This window comes from Nematolebias whitei, chromosome 9 (assembly GCF_014905685.2).
Source record: "Nematolebias whitei isolate Nwh7 chromosome 9, NemWhi1, whole genome shotgun sequence".
NCBI classification, from domain to species: Eukaryota; Metazoa; Chordata; class Actinopteri; order Cyprinodontiformes; family Rivulidae; genus Nematolebias; species Nematolebias whitei.
In genome coordinates, this window is record NC_056506.1 from 44,573,261 (window position 1) to 44,589,678 (window position 16,418).

General features: G+C 40.2%; 1 protein-coding gene across 1 annotated transcript; it reads left to right on the top strand.

Annotated features, from left to right (window-relative positions):
• Positions 1-425: 425 nt before the first annotated feature.
• Positions 426-16,201, top strand: copa (COPI coat complex subunit alpha). The gene is made up of 30 exons (XM_037682401.1): positions 426-638; positions 892-1,005; positions 1,102-1,175; positions 1,285-1,365; positions 1,935-2,011; positions 2,584-2,693; positions 4,275-4,384; positions 4,845-4,944; positions 5,919-6,137; positions 6,381-6,531; positions 6,732-6,798; positions 7,344-7,419; positions 7,599-7,681; positions 8,161-8,386; positions 8,600-8,738; positions 9,066-9,228; positions 9,405-9,551; positions 9,722-9,911; positions 10,008-10,103; positions 10,855-10,943; positions 11,127-11,250; positions 11,417-11,506; positions 11,601-11,704; positions 11,894-12,040; positions 12,139-12,279; positions 12,426-12,608; positions 12,709-12,819; positions 13,262-13,423; positions 13,518-13,712; positions 15,856-16,201. Exons 1-30 carry the CDS (start codon positions 599-601, stop codon positions 15,913-15,915), a joined length of 3,669 nt encoding a protein of 1,222 aa, XP_037538329.1. The 5' UTR covers positions 426-598; the 3' UTR covers positions 15,916-16,201.
• The last annotated feature ends 217 nt before the right edge of the window (positions 16,202-16,418 follow it).

Consider the following 16,418-nt stretch of genomic DNA (forward strand, 5'->3'; position numbering starts at 1 on the left):
TTTATGATAAGTAAAAGCAGTAAACAATAAAAAAAAAAAGTCAGTGTCACGTGGTTCCTTTTCTATGAAAGTAATTACATTTTTTTATTACTGTGTTTAATAATGTTACTTAATTTTAAATATGCTCTGAATAACATGTTAACTTGTTTCTGCTAATGTTAACCTAATTAGGAGGAAAGACAGACGATTTTTTTTTTTTTTTTTTGCATGTTTATAATTTTGTTTGAGATTGTCGTTCTTTTTTCTTCCCTTAAATAAAGTAAAAATAAATAAAAAGGCTATCATCGTAAAGACATTTATAATTTAGAGTGGCTAACTGCGTTTTTGGCTCTTGTCTGTGCAGCTCTATGTGTTCTATTTCTATACGCCGCTGCCGTGGAGCTTTCTGCGTCAAACGTTCAAAACTTTATTGTTCAAAACCGGAAGACAGAAGCGGACTACGTGTCCGGAAGAAGACGAAACAGCTAAATGGGCGAACGATATCTGTCCGGTTGAAGCAGCCTGCCTCTAACATTTGTATTGTTTTACGTTTGTTCAGGTTTAATTGTTTTTGTTAACACGACTTTAAGAGTAGGAGCAGAAGTGTCGAACAGCGAGGATGTTAACGAAATTTGAAACGAAGTCGGCCCGAGTCAAAGGTAAGAGTGTAGCAGCTAGCACAGTAGCTAATTTTAGCTAGCGGGCGCTTCTCTTGGGTTATTTATTTAAAAAAAATTGTTGTTGGAATACATTTATTTATAATAATTTAAAATACACGTTATAATGTTGAAATATGTTTACCTATTAGAAAGTTATTTAAACTAAATGATTCGTTTCTGGATTTTACAGGATTCGTTGCTCTTTCAAAATAAAGTGTGCCTTATAGTTAATCCGATGTGTGTTATATTTCAGGCCTGAGTTTCCATCCCAAAAGGCCATGGGTTCTTGCAAGTTTGCACAACGGTGTAATCCAGCTGTGGGACTATCGGATGTGTACACTGATCGACAAATTTGATGAGCATGATGGTAAGAGTGACGTGGCCTGTGTAATATTTTAAGGTTTTGTACGGGTTTCCAAATGGAAACGGAAAAAAAATGCATTCGTTCTGGTTTTGCCTGCAGGTCCGGTCAGAGGAATTGATTTCCATAAACAACAACCTCTTTTTGTGTCTGGAGGAGACGATTATAAAATAAAGGTGAGACTGACTATAGCATCCTTTAGGACTATTGCATTAGATATCAGTTATAATGATTGATTGTAATGCTGTCTCAAGTTTTTTTTTAAGTAAATGTCTGTTGAACCAGGTGTGGAACTACAAGCTGAGACGTTGCCTCTTCACCCTTCTGGGCCACTTGGACTATATCAGAACTACTTTCTTTCATCATGTGAGTTGGAACTCCCGCTTTAAAACGCATCAAGACGTAACAAATATTTTTCATGATGCGATCTAAAGTTGGCTTTATGTAGGTCAGTTCCCATTTGACGTGTCTTCCAGTCGCTTACTGTGCAAGTAATCTCACATTGTTTAAAATTTTGCGCTGCAAAGACTGTATTAAGTCCTGCATGTGTTGTTTTGACGACTGTTTTTGCTTGCACAAAAGTCCAAGGGAAAAGAAGTAGTTTGTTATCTAATCAAATGTGGCAAAGCTTGTTGTTCCTCTTTAAAGTGAGACATGCGAATTGATCTCACTCAGTTTGACGTCATCATGTCCAAACTGCAAAAAGTGATCAGAAAAACTCATTTTTGGTGGATATGACCAGATTGACACAAACAGAACACATGCAAAAATATGGATAGGACTGTAGTTTTGAGCTCTTGAGAAATACAAGGCCCTGTAAGATGTTCAAAAGCTGTTTGACTTTGATTTTTGACTAAACATGGAGCTCTAGAACCATTGAATTAAACCTTAAGGTTGCATAGAGAGTTGTCGGTGAATTCTAATCTTGCCTGTAGGAATATCCCTGGATTCTGAGCGCGTCAGATGATCAGACCATCCGCATTTGGAACTGGCAGTCGAGGACTTGCGTATGGTAAGGCAACAGGGCACCTCAGTGTTTTGGGACATGGAGTTCAAGTTTCATTCAAGTTCTAAGACTCAATAAAATGCATTTTAGCCCTTTTTTTGGGCATCAAAAACTCAACATTGTTGCTTTATTCAAACTGTCAACGTGACAGTATTTAGACAGTCATTGCTTTTGCATCAATCTTTCTCATTCGTGAAACATTCAAGTTGATATCCTGATGCATGCTCAATAATCCAGGTAGAAAAATCTAAAAAAGTTAAGTCTGGTCCTCTGGACATTAAAAAAAAAAGCAAAACAAACAAAAAAAATGTAGAAACGTTTCGTCTTTCATCCGAAAGACTTCTTCAGTCTGAGGTGCTGTATTCTGTCTTTAAGTCTTTCGAATGAAAGACAAAACATTTCTACTTTTTTTTTCTTCGTTTTGTTTTTTTGAATGTCCAGAGGACCAGACTTAACTTTTTTAGATATTCAAGTTGAACATAAGTTTTGTGTGTGATGTTGCTGTTCATTCAAGAATAGTCTGAGCATATGTTGTTAAAGTTCCAGGAATTAGTTTGATCTTTCTCTGTCGCCCACAGTGTGCTCACGGGACATAACCACTATGTGATGTGCGCCCAGTTTCACCCATCTGAAGACCTGGTCGTGTCAGCCAGTCTGGACCAAACCGTGCGAGTGTGGGATATCTCTGGTGAGGGCCTGGGGGAAGAACAGACCAGAGTGGACAGTGGGCTGGGTTTGGGGTAGGGGTTGGGGACAGAGTGGTTTAAGGGGTGAGGGAGAAGCCAGGAACAGGATGAATAGAAGTCCTGAACCTCTTCTTTCTCACTCCCAACTTTTAGAGAGGACAAATCTCTGTGGGCTGTTTGCAGAAACACTTCTCCTTTCAGAACAAAGACATGCATTACTCATACTATCATAAGAGTTATTACTAATGTATTTTAGATTAACATGCTGCACCGTCTTCCTGAGATGATCAGAACTATTTCAGTCAATACAGTGTAGTAAAATATGGACATATTTAATAGGAAAAGTGTTTCTGTGCGTCTGCATGCTCTTAAAACATTTTAATATCTTTTTCTCTTCTTTGTCTTTGCACTAACTGAACCATTTCTTTTCTCTCATCTTTTACTTTAAAAAATAGAAAAGATGCAAATGGTATTGATCTGTGACCCTAACCTGTCTTGGATTTATGCGTTTTTGTAACGTTTCTCCGCAGCCAGCTTGACCGCATTAATTTCTACATCATTTATAAACTCTGAACTGCATGACTTAACTGCATCACATACAGTTTTAACCTGGAACTTTCCTCACTGGATGCATGTCCAGATTTTGCTTTAGGAAACTTGGCACTCACCATATGGATGTCGATGCTTCTTTTCCCCCACACGTCAACTTTTTAAAATTTTTATTACAACTTTGACTACTAACAAGATTGAACATTCTTAGTTTTTTTTTTAGTACTGACAAGAAAATAGCCTCTTTATACCCTAGATACCAGTATGGCTGGCTCAATTTCTAAAACCACAAATGTGGCTAAAGAGCTTTGCTGCTAACCCATAACTACATTGTTACACTTATCGTGCACGTGACCAACTCATCTAGACTAAAACATGCATGCCACCTTAAAAACTTAATGCCCGTTTTTGTATTTCTGACATTAAATGCCCCATCAGAGCACGTCTTTACAATTCTGCCACCCACCCCACTCTCATCAGCCAACTCTACACACTGTGTCATCCTGTCCCATGCTCTCCTCGGAAACATTCACACCTGCACACAGGTTCCTAGTGCCGTAGCTTCCCTCTGTCAAGTGCTGTTGAGCTGTCTGTTCACCACATCGTCTTTAAAGGGGCTAAAATCATCGACACAAGTTGTGTTTTCATGTAAATTTTCCTTCCTGGTCCCGTTCCAGTCCTGGAGATGATCAGTGCTTCTACTCTGCTGTCCGATCAAATCACAAGTGATTCTCTCTGGTTCAGTAAACTAATCAATGGTGCTGCGAAAGTGCTGATTGTTTCCAGACTCTAGTTGGTGTGTAATAAGAAAGCAGAGGTTGTGTTGGTGGGTTTCAACCCTGTGTGTGTTCAGTAGTCCAACAGTTCTTTCCTTTTTTCCTGATTTCATAACTCCATATTTAATCTATTTTTTTTAATTTTTATAATTACTTGTTTTTTTGTATATTTTCTTTATTCCTCCCTATACTGTGGTTGTGCTCTGTAACATGAATGGCTTTCCTTCCTTGCACGTGGTGCTCTAAATGATGTTCCAGGTCTGAGGAAGAAGAACCTGTCTCCCGGCGCTGTGGAGACTGATGTTCGGGGCATCACTGGGGTTGACCTGTTTGGTGCCTCGGATGCTGTTGTGAAGCACGTCCTTGAGGTAAACCTTTATAGATGTGTACAATATTTTGTACGTTTTGTAACGTGGCCAGAGAATCCACTTTTAGTGTAACGGGTCTTTTTATTGATATTTTAAACAATGTTTTATGTTAAAATTTGTGGTCACAGTAAAAATAGTCTCTTTAGGATCTGTCAGAAATGCTGCATTGTGTCTCGGACTCTTATTACTTGAAGTAATATTTATAATGTTCTCAAAAGAAGCTTCATCTGTAAAGAGAGAAAAACAATAAAAGCTCTACATGGATCAAAAATCACAAGAGAATTGAGCTTGGGATGTACTTTTTTTATTTAATTTTTTTTAAACGGCTGTTTTTCTTTTTAAAACTTCTTAAACTAAATGTGTTGTTGAGAGGATAGCCTTAAGTTAGTGTCTTGAGATCTAAATTTACTGAGTGCATAGCTTGTGTAGGATTTCTCTGACTTGCGTGCTTTGCATCCAGGGTCATGACCGTGGGGTCAACTGGGCCGCCTTCCACCCCAGCATGCCTCTCATCGTGTCTGGAGCCGACGACAGGCAGGTGAAGATCTGGAGGATGAACGGTGAGAGACTGCTCGAGTTACAATCTTTAACGTCTATTGAAAATCTGCTGGTTAACATCTTGCGGGCTTTAATATTAGAGAATTGTATAAAAGCTTAAAGTCACTCTTCCTTTTATACCTAGAAAACCTTTCTTCAAAATGAAACCACTTTGTTAATCTTTTCATTTCAGTTAAAAGTTTAATCAGCTTCTGTTGTGCGCTGCTGCCTCCAGGTGGACAATTTGAAAATACCTAACCATTTTGCTTGTGTTGGTATTACTTATCCTTTAGCTCTACACTAATGTGCTAAAAACCAGATCAAATGGCAACCTGTGGGGAGGTGTTTTTACAAGTTTGTTTAAAATTTGTAGTACTTTAAGTTTCAGTTTCTTGTGGTTTAATTCAGTTCTTTAACGTCTCTCCACAGGGACTCGCAGTGACTAAGCTTTCCTTAAAAAATTTGGAAAAATAGTGTAATTATTGAAAAATAAGAGCTTGATTAATGCCTGCTGTGTGGCCTTAACATCAAATATGAATATAATACAAATAAAAAAAAAAGTATTTTTCAAACAAAATGACTCGCTAATAAATTAAAAACAAATGCTGTATATAAATCTCTAAAGTTTGAATAAATATTTTACTAAGAAGAAAGACTTCTTCCCTTTATGCTATGAAACTGTGTGGCTTCACAACAATCTTCTTGTTGATTTAATAATTATTTATTTTGTTCAAAAACCGCCCTTCCAGAGTCTAATCATAAAAGTTCTTGAGTAAAAATAGTTGATAACCCCTGGTATAGAAGTTGAATTGGACAAATGAAATTGGGTGTACGGTCATTAACTATGCCCAGGACAGCTATTTCACTGTGCCTCTACATCGTTTATTTGCTTTTAGCTCAAACTTTCATCCATGCAATGCACACGATGCAGGAAAATAAATTAACAAACTCAAAAATAAATAAATAAATAAAAGAAACTTCTTTTGTTTTTTTCCAGAATCCAAGGCGTGGGAGCTTGATACGTGCCGTGGTCACTACAACAACGTGTCCTGTGCGGTCTTCCACCCACGCCAGGAGCTCATCCTGTCCAACTCTGAGGACAAGAGTATTCGTGTGTGGGACATGTCCAAGAGGACCGGGGTGCAAACCTTTCGCCGTGATCATGATCGCTTCTGGGTGCTGGGTGCTCACCCAAACCTCAACCTGTTTGCAGCAGGTAGCTCTTGATACAGACCCACGTCTGCTTAAAGATGAAATCCGTCATTAACAGATTTCTCTGAGTCCTCGGGCATTTATTATTCAGTTTTAAGTTTGTATGTGTAAATTAAAGTTGGTCAAGTAAGCTTAACACCAGTTGCTACTTTTTTTTTTTCCCCCATTGGTTGTACTAGGATCACATTTCTCTCCAGTAGAAATAATGTTTCACAAGTTCTATAATATTTCTGCCCTGGTCTTTTAGGTCATGACAGTGGTATGATTGTGTTCAAGCTGGAGCGTGAGCGTCCTGCGTATGCTGTTCATGGCAACATGTTGTACTACGTTAAAGATCGCTTCCTCCGTCAGCTGGACTTCAACAGCAGCAAAGACACTGCTGTCATGCAGCTCCGCAGGTTGGTGCTTTGCCTCCAAGATAAGAATTCAGAATGTATCCCTTAGAGTTCTGGCAGGTATAAAACAAACTTGGGGTTTAAAGTAAAACCACTTGCATCTTGTTGCAAAATGTTATTGAATACAGTACAACATTGTATTTGCCTGTTCTTTAGCACAGAAAATATTAAAAGTTCAAAAAGACTTACTTTTGTTTTTTTAGTGGTTCTAAGTTCCCGGTGTTCAGCATGTCCTACAATCCTGCTGAGAACGCTGTCCTGCTCTGTACTGTGAGTAACTGTCCGTGATAACAACCCTCTTGTTATGACGGAGTATTAGGGCCACGCTAAGAAAAAAAGAAATTGCATTACAAACGAGAATAAAGTCATAATATTACGAAAATAAAGTTGTAGAATTATCAGAACTCTGACACGAAAAAGCTCTTACATTTGCGGTAAAAGGATGAATGTTCACGTCCGCAGTACAAAAGCAGGGTGCCCAACGTACTGTGGCATATGGATTCTTATGATAAACTGAAGCCGTATGGCATTGCATTTAATGGCTGCATTGACGGATTTAGTCGTCACGTAATGTGGATGGAGGCATATTTCACAAACTGTGACCCAAAAGTGATGGCGGACTACTTCATTAACACGGCGACTCGCATCGGAGGCTGTTCGCAGCAGGTGCGAGCCGACTCGGGACGTATTATGACTTTATTCTCGTAATTTTCTGACTTTTTCTCGTAATGTCATTTTTTTTTTCTTAGCGGGCTGTTGTATCTTGTAAACCGTTTGGTTTCCATATTTATTTTGATGTTTTATACTTCTTACAGAGAGCCACCAACCTTGAGAACAGTACTTATGATCTGTACACAATTCCCAAAGAAAGTGACTCTCAGAACCCTGATGGTAAAGAAACACATTCATATGTTTTGTATGGAGTAACACTTTTCATCCATTTATCTGAGTGATGCCCAGTTAAACTTTTGTTCCCATCTTTTGGCTGTCTAAATTTTGTTTTATTTGTAACTTGTCTTAATGAGTTTTACTTGTTAAATTATATAACACAGAGTCTGTTTCATTTTAAGCTCCTGAAGGAAAAAGATCTTCTGGTCTGACGGCAGTTTGGGTGGCAAGAAACAGATTTGCTGTCCTGGACCGCATGCACTCTGTAAGTCCAATTATAGATTCATCAGAAATTTGTCTCATCTTTTGTATTACTTGTTAATGTAACAGAAAATGACCTCTTGTAGTTGATTGTACTTTTTGTATGATACATTCTTTTAGGCCTTCTTTAATATACACTCCCAAAAAATAAATGGTAATTGCAGTTTCTAGAAAAAGAACATAATTATGTCCAACACTAACACATTTTAAAGTGTCTAATCTTTTATTTTTAGTTTATAAACCACATGGTTTTACTTCCTGAATAAAAGTTTTAACTGCATTATTTCAGATTGTCAGTCAAACATTTGCTCATGATGTCATTTTTTAATATGAAATTCACCTGAAATCAGACTTCAACCGTGGTGCAGAAATTGAGTAAAGCTACTTTAAAATAAGATTAATTAATGTAGTTGTTTAAAGTCCTGTTTTACTGTCTTGTGTTTTGATCAGTCCTCACTGAATGTTCCATTTGGCTCTTTATAGCTTCTAATAAAAAACCTGAAGAATGAAATTGTGAAGAAAGTCCAGGTGCCGAGCTGCGAGGAAATCTTCTACGCCGGCACGGGTTCTTTGCTGCTGCGCGATGCCGACGGCGTCACGCTGTTCGACGTGCAGCAGAAACGCTCCCTGGCCACCGTGAAAATCGCCAAGGTCAAATATGTGGTGTGGAGCTCTGACACCAGCCACGTGGCCCTGCTGGCTAAACACGGTGGGTAGATAAGAGGAGTATCTGCAGGATACCCAAAACTTCTCTTGTTTTTGTTAAAGCTGGGATGGTTGTAGTTCACTTTGTCACAAGCACCGTGATTTATTTTTCCTCAAATGCTTGTGCTCTATTGTATAACAATTAATGAATGTGGAATGCATCAACATTCGAACGGGGGTGGGGACAAAAATCTAAATCCTCCCAATCTCCCCGCAGCCATTATGATTTGCAACCGTAAACTGGAGTCTCTCTGCAACATTCATGAAAACATCAGAGTGAAGAGCGGAGCCTGGGATGAGAGTGGAGTCTTTATTTACACCACCTCCAACCACATCAAATACGCCCTCACTTCCGGGTAAGGTTCTGTTCAATTACACGCTGTTTTTAGCGGAATGTGAGATGATGTTGCATTAACGTCGGATTAAAAGTGTTGACTCGCTCTGTTTTCATGGAGTATATTTTACCTGATAAAACGAGTTTTTATTGTTCCTCAGAAAGTTGTGGCGGTTGCATCCCTTTATTTATTTAAATAAAATTTGAATAGTCACATCAGTGGCTTAGCCTATTTCTAGAAACCGTTTGACTAAAGCACTGGAGATGATTAAAACTGTAAAATACAATTTTTCAGTGTACACAATCTGCATTTTAAAATAAATGTTGCACATTAATTCTGTCCCTGTAGTGATCATGGCATCATAAGGACATTGGACCTGCCCATCTATGCGACCCGTGTGAGAGGCAACAGCGTTTACTGCTTGGACAGAGAGTGCCGGCCTCGCGTTCTCACCATCGACCCGACAGAGTATCGCTTCAAACTGGCTCTGGTCAATCGTAAATACGATGAGGTTTGTTACAAATAACTTTTTTGTGACTGTCTATTGTTGTCATTGTTATTCACTGTTGTCATCACTGTTAAGAAACCAGGTCTCTCTTGTAAATGAGTCACCGGGGCTCAATGGGATTAACCTGTCTAAATAAAGGTTGAATGAAAGAATAATTATTTTTGCCGTTGTCCTTCCAGGTGCTTCACATGGTGCGTAATGCCAAGTTGGTGGGCCAGTCAATCATTGCATACCTGCAGAAGAAGGGCTACCCTGAGGTCGCTCTGCACTTTGTCAAAGATGAGAAGACACGTTTCAGCCTGGCTCTGGAATGTGGCAACATTGAGGTGAGCGGAGAGTTGTAATTACACTTGAAAGACTGTTTTACTTTTTTAAAAATCAACAATAAAGTTATAGGTGGTGGTTAGATGCTGTAATTTGATCAAAAAGCTGGAGGCATTTTTGTTACAGGATATCTGCTTCTGCAAAAGACCAAACTCTTTCTTGACACTTTCAGGTGGCGCTGGAGGCGGCCAAGGCTTTGGACGAGCGCAGCTGCTGGGAGCGTTTGGGTGAGGCAGCTCTGCTGCAGGGACACCACCAGGTCGTGGAAATGTGCTACCAGAGGACCAAGAACTTCGACAAGCTCACCTTCCTCTACCTCATCACTGGAAACTTAGCCAAGCTGCGCAAGATGATGAAGATTGGTGAGTTATGAGCTACCTAAAGGATCGCTTTTAAATTCTGCACAGTTTGTGGAAATGCAATCTAATATGCAATATTTGTGCTTTTTTTATTTGCAGCTGAGATCAGAAAGGACATGAGTGGTCACTACCAGGCAGCTCTGTATCTGGGTGATGTGAGCGAGAGGGTCAGGATCTTGAGGAACTGCGGACAGAGTGAGTTCATTCGTCACATCAAACATTCCCCCTCGTTTCTTTTGCTTTCCAACGTGTTTGTCCTGGTGCCTAAATAAAGTTTTAAGAGGGATTCTGCTCATCTCATGTGACTAGTGATCATTTTTTATTAAAACTAGGTCCCCAAAATATTGAGTACCATACCTTGTTAAACAAAGGCTATTAAATTTGATTTAACCTCACTTTACATTGTTAAATCAGATACTTGTATCAAGGGAGTTCATATTTAGATTGTTGATACATGCGCTCAGTGACAAGTCGGCCTCCACCAAATTAGTTGCAATAGTCCATTTGCCCGTTAGACATCATATTTCATTTACACCAGCTGTTATAAATTGTGTTGAACACCCTTCTGATCCCAAATATCCTGCTTCCTGGTTCAGCCTGCACTTTTTATAGTTCATTACAAGTAACCTAATTACCTAATTCGTTTCCATGTATCAGTGTGTTTCCTCAAATTCCATTATCAAACAATTAAATTCAGTTCTGTTTATTTATATAGCACCGAGTCACAACAGAAGTCTTCTCAGGGCACTGAACAGAAACATTCATATATAAAAAACAAGTTAACAGTTAACAATTACTCAAATAATGTAAAATTTGTTGCAGTTGTTTACAGCTTTGCATTCAGATTTTTATTTTCTAGACGGCTCTACAGTACTTTCATAGTTATACGTGTCGGATTCCTAAAATAAATGGCCATAAAGCGAAACTGTTTATAAATCGTTTGCAGAGTCTCTGGCTTACCTGACTGCTGCCACACACGGGCTGGACGAAGAGGCTGAGGCACTAAAGGAGACCTTTGACCCAGAAAAGGAGACGGTGTGTTGGCAAAACATTGTCTCCATAGAGCTGTGCGATTCTGCCCATGTGACCCGTGTCACTCGTCGTTTCGTATTTTACAAATTGTTCTACATTGTTTGGTTATAAAAATTCTTAATTAGTAATTGATGATTTTGTGACTTGTAGGTGCTAATTAGTAATTGATGATTTTGTGACTTGTAGGTGCCGGAGATTGACCCTAATGCACAGCTGCTGCAGCCTCCTCCGCCCATCAACCCTCTGGACACCAACTGGCCCCTGCTTACCGTTTCCAAGGGCTTCTTTGAAGGAGCCATCCCAGCAAAGGGTGAGTAAAAAGTTTTATTAAAACTGCTCTGCCATTGTGAATTGGAGACCAGGATTTTCAGTGTTTTAATAAATAATTCATTGAAAATAATTAAATGTACAAACCAGTGGCAATTAATCCTCAAGAAGTAAGAACAGTTTTTTTTTTGTTGTTGTTTCTGTGGCAGGTAAGGCAGGTCAGATGGCTGCAGATCTGGATATGGAGGCTGCTGGAGGCGAGGGCTGGGGAGATGATGCTGAGCTCACGATGGATGAAGGTGAACTCGCTTTGAAGTTAACAGCCTGGGAGGAAATATGAGAAGCGTTCTGCTATTCTGTATTCATTATTTAACGCCCCTCTCCCATTTTTAGATGGTTTCATCGATGCCCAGGATGGATTAGGGGATGAGGGAATGGGGAAAGAAGAGGGAGGAGGCTGGGACATTGATGAAGATGTGGAACTTCCTCCAGAACTGGTGAGAGGAGAAACAATACAAATACTACTACCTGTAAATCAAGACGAACACTAAAAATGCAATAAATGCCACACAGTGTTGGTGTCAACGCAACTTATTGTTTAAATTGACCAAAAAGTAGCAGTAACTTGGAGGAAGTAATAAAACGTTGAGGAATATTGAATTTTCACATGTGGATGATTTGAACAGGACGTGCCGATGGGAGCAGGTGGAGGAGCGGAAGACGGGTTCTTCGTACCACCTACTAAGGGTATGAGCCCGACCCAGATGTGGTGCAACAACTCCCAGCTGCCCGTGGACCACATCTTAGCTGGCTCGTTTGAAACTGCTATGAGGGTACGCTCATACCAATATTCTCCAGGCTTCCCCGCCTCCTTAATGTGTTTACGTGCAGTGAATTCAAGCATCAACGTAATGCTTTACTCCCTCCACAGCTGCTTCATGACCAGGTTGGAGTTGTGAACTTTGACCCCTACAAGTCCCTGTTCATGCAGACATTCTCCAGAGGGCGCACCTGTTACCTGGGGCTGCCTTCGCTGCCTTGTCTGCGTAGTCATCCTCACAGGAACTGGAAGGTATAGCTGTTCGTTTCGTGGATGTGTTTTGTAGAACATCGGGCGTTTTAGATGATCAGATGTAATCATGTAAACGGTTTTATTGAACAACTTGTATCCTAAACTGTCGTTCTTCTGTGTGATTTATTATTTATTTATTTTTTTAGGACTGTGGGGCGAAGCAGGGGCTGCCCGCGGTTGGGCTGCGCCTCTCTGATCTCATTTCCCGCTTGCAGCAGTGCTACCAGCTGACCACATCTGGGCGCTTTGAAGAAGCTGTGGAGCGCTTTAGAGCCGTCTTGCTTTCTGTTCCTCTGCTGGTGGTCGATAACAAACAGGAGATTGCCGAGGTGAGCAGCAAGCCTGCGTCGAGTCTAATCTGTTAGTCAGTACATCGTGATTATTGGTACCGTTTCTGAGATGCGCTTACAGATGTTGGATGTTTTACAGGCTCAACAGCTCCTCACTATATGCAAAGAGTATATAGTGGGTCTGAGCATGGAGGTTGAGAGGAAGAAGTTGCCCAAAGAGACATTGGAACAGCAGAAGAGGATTTGTGAGGTAAAGATGTGAAGGAAGAATATTTATTGATCTGCCTCCAGTGTTTATGTATTGTACAAAATTATTTTCCTGTGCACTTCACAGTTCCCTATTTAACTCTGTGTGATTGTGAAACTGAAAGTCAAGTGTGATATGATCATTCTGTGGCGATCTATGTGGGTTGCCAGATATGTTTATCACCCTCCACATTTAAACAACTGATGTAACTTAGCAATGTAGAGACGGCTCAGAATTGATGCCAGAAGAACGGGCAGACTAAAACTTCTCTCCGTTCGCTCATTTGCCGGCAAATTAAAGATTTGATGAAGACTACACCCGATCGTCTGTGAATTGTTTTTTTTCCACGACAGACACGTGACCATCACTGACCTTGGTTGGATTTAAATGGCTCGAACATTTTTTGCTCCTCATACTTTGTATTTTTCTGAATTATGTTTTGCAGATGGCTGCATATTTCACCCACTGTAATCTCCAGCCGGTCCACATGGTGCTGGTGTTGCGCACGGCCCTCAACCTCTTCTTCAAACTTCGCAACTTCAAAATGGCTGCAGGGTTTGCACGACGCCTCCTCGAGCTCGGCCCAAAGCCCGATGTTGCTCAGCAGGTTGTCACAGCTTTTCTTTTTTGTTTTTAATGTTCAGATGTACGCCTGCATAGTGTTATGTATCTAAATTTGAATAAACTCTTTTGCGATTTAGACCCGCAAAATTTTGGCTGCTTGTGAGAAGACCCTGACGGACACCCACCAGCTGAACTACGATCCCCACAATCCTTTTGATCTGTGTGCTGCCTCTTTCGTCCCCCTGTACCGTGGACGTCCTGTTGAGAAGTGCCCACTGTCTGGAGCCTGCTACTGTCCCCCTTACAAAGGCCAGATCTGCAGGGTCACACAGGTAGACTAAGACAACCTTGCACAACCTTTCAAACTAAAAAAAAAATCCTCTAAATTATAATATTGAGCTTGTATAATGACACTGGAGATTAAGGTTGCTTTAGTGGTACTGATAAATGTAATTTTTTTAATTTAACTGATGGTTGAAATATGCCTTCAGTTTCAACTTCCTTGCCCATCATTACTGTTCCTATATAAAACCTGCATCATTCATGATTATTATTAATCATTAATTATCTTTGTGGTTTAGTAAAGAGGTCTGTTTTTGAATGGAAAAAAAAATGCACAGTAACAAATAACTATCCCTCCGTTCATTACCTTCAGCTTGTTCTGGAGTCGGGTCGCAGTGGCAGCAGCTTAAGCAGGGAGGTCCAGACATCTTTTTCCACAGCCACCTCTTCTAGATCTGGGAGGACCCCAAGACATTCCCAGGCCAGCTGAAAAACAGTCTCTCCAACGTGTCTGGGTCTTCCCTGGGCTCCCAGTCATACATGCCCAAAGTACCTCCCTAGGGAGGTATTCATGAGATGTCCTTACAGATGCCTGAACTCCCTCACCTGGCTCCTCTTGATGTGGAGCAGCAGCGGTTCTACTCAGTCTCTTATGCATAACTGAATTTCTCTCCCCATTTCTAAGGAAGAGTCCAGCTACCTTGTGAGGAAAACTAATTTAAACCGCGTGTATCTGTAGTCTCATTCTTTCAGCCACTACTCAGATCTTGTGATCATAGGTGAGGGTAGGAACGTAGACCAAACTGGTAAATGGAGAGCTTCGCTTTACATCGCAGCTTTTTCTTCACCACAACGGACCAGCCCAGAGTCCACTATACTTTAGATGCTGCACCAATCTGTTTGTCAAGCTCACGCTCCATTCTTTCCTCACTTGTAAACAAATCCCCGAGATACTTGAACTCCTTCACTTGAGGCAGAACTTCACCCTCGACCTGAAGAGAGCAATCCACCCTTTTTCGACTGAGGACCACGGCCTCGGATTTGGAGGTTCTGATTCTCATCCCAGCCGCTTCACACCCTGCTGCAGACCGCTCTAGTGAGAGCTGAAGATCACGGCTTGATGACGCCAACAGGACCACATCATCTGCAAAGAGCAGAGATGGAATCCTGAGGCCTCTCAACCGAACTCCCTCCGCCCCCTGGCTGCACCGACAAATTATGTCCATAAGTTATGAACAGAATCGGTGACAACGGCAGCCCTGGCAGAGTTCGACTCCCACCCTGAAGGGGTCCTGTTTACTAATGTGAACCAAACTCTTGCACTGCTTGTATAGGGATTGAATGTCTGCTAGCAACAGGCCCCAAATCCCATACTCGCGTAGCACCCCCCCACAGTGTAGAGCTGTCTTTTCTAACCTGGGTCAAAATAATGTGCTGGGTCAGTGTCTGGCTTTTTATTGGGTCAGCGGACGCGCGCGGCATGCATCCGCCGACCGTTAACTATAATATTATCATAACTAATAATCTGCTGACTCTTGTTAAAAAACAATAAATCTTTTTTTTTTTTTTGAAATATGTTTTTAAAACCATCTTCTCAAACTGATTTGTTTACAAAAGCAGTAAAAGCTTAATTTATTTTATTTTTTTCCTGGGTTCCGGCCTATAATCGCAGTCTATTTTGGGTCGGACTTGGAAAAAATATGGGCTCAGGCTGGGCCGGGTCGGATTTTTTAGGCCCGAATGCAACTCTTAACACAGTGCACCTCGAGGAACACAGTCTAAAAAGTGTTTGCACATGGAGTTGTTTCACATCTCATGCCAAAAGATGTTTTGTTGAACATTAAAACTTGTAAATCTAGTCCAGTAAATTCCTAAACCTATATTTATATTGCTGGAAATGATCGTATTGGATCTTTAAGTAGGACTCAAGTCTTTAACTTAAACTTGAACTATCCTGTTGTCAAACAACAAGTCTTAATAATCTAAACGTTGTATAACTATAAAATATTATTTTTTATAGATCTCTGTTCTTTAACATGGCAAAGAAAGTTGGAAGTGAACACATTTGTCTTTGGTGTTTTCTTAAATATACAATAAAAACATCAGATAAATGTAGTAAATGACTTTAGTGGTTGTTTTACTTGTTACTTTCTTTTAAAACTTTCTAACCTTGAATTTCACCTTCTCTTCTAGGTGACAGAGATCGGTAAGGATGTGATTGGCCTGCGTGTGAGTCCACTCCAGTTCCGCTAAGACTAGAAACGGATCTGCAGGCCTCATCAAGATATACTTTACAGAAAAGATTATCGACATGATGATTGGGAGTTGAGATAAATTTGTTTCAGTGATGTTAACCTCTTCTCTTCTTTAGGTTGTTCCTTAAAACTAAATTTAATCGTACAGTTAGCTTTTTCTGTGTGACCGCTGTAGTATCACTCTGTATAAATGCTACTGACTTTGTCCGAGTATAATAAATATAAAGTCAAAATGCATGGCAATGCTACTTGTGTCTGGAAAAACTATAATAAAAGTCCTGTTTCTGACAATTGCACTGGTTTCATGTTTCTGTGGTTTTCCTTTATGTGATAACTGGTAAATGCAATCAGTCTGAGGTGTTTTTTTTTATTTTTATAATACGTCAAGCCAATTTTATAAAGCACATTTAAAACAGCAGCTGTTACCAAAGCGCTTACGTGAAACAGATTAGTGATGGTTCACCAAAATGTAGTCATAAGGGATATAAAAAAGGCAAAGTT

Bases quoted from the DNA above. Each gene is read 5' to 3' on its own strand.
- copa (XM_037682401.1), top strand. From the start codon at position 599: ATGTTAACGAAATTTGAAACGAAGTCGGCCCGAGTCAAAG. The intron at 1,006-1,101 runs GTAAGAGTGACG...TTTTGCCTGCAG, and splicing joins CAAATTTGATGAGCATGATG to GTCCGGTCAGAGGAATTGAT. The intron at 9,552-9,721 runs GTGAGCGGAGAG...TGACACTTTCAG, and splicing joins TGGAATGTGGCAACATTGAG to GTGGCGCTGGAGGCGGCCAA.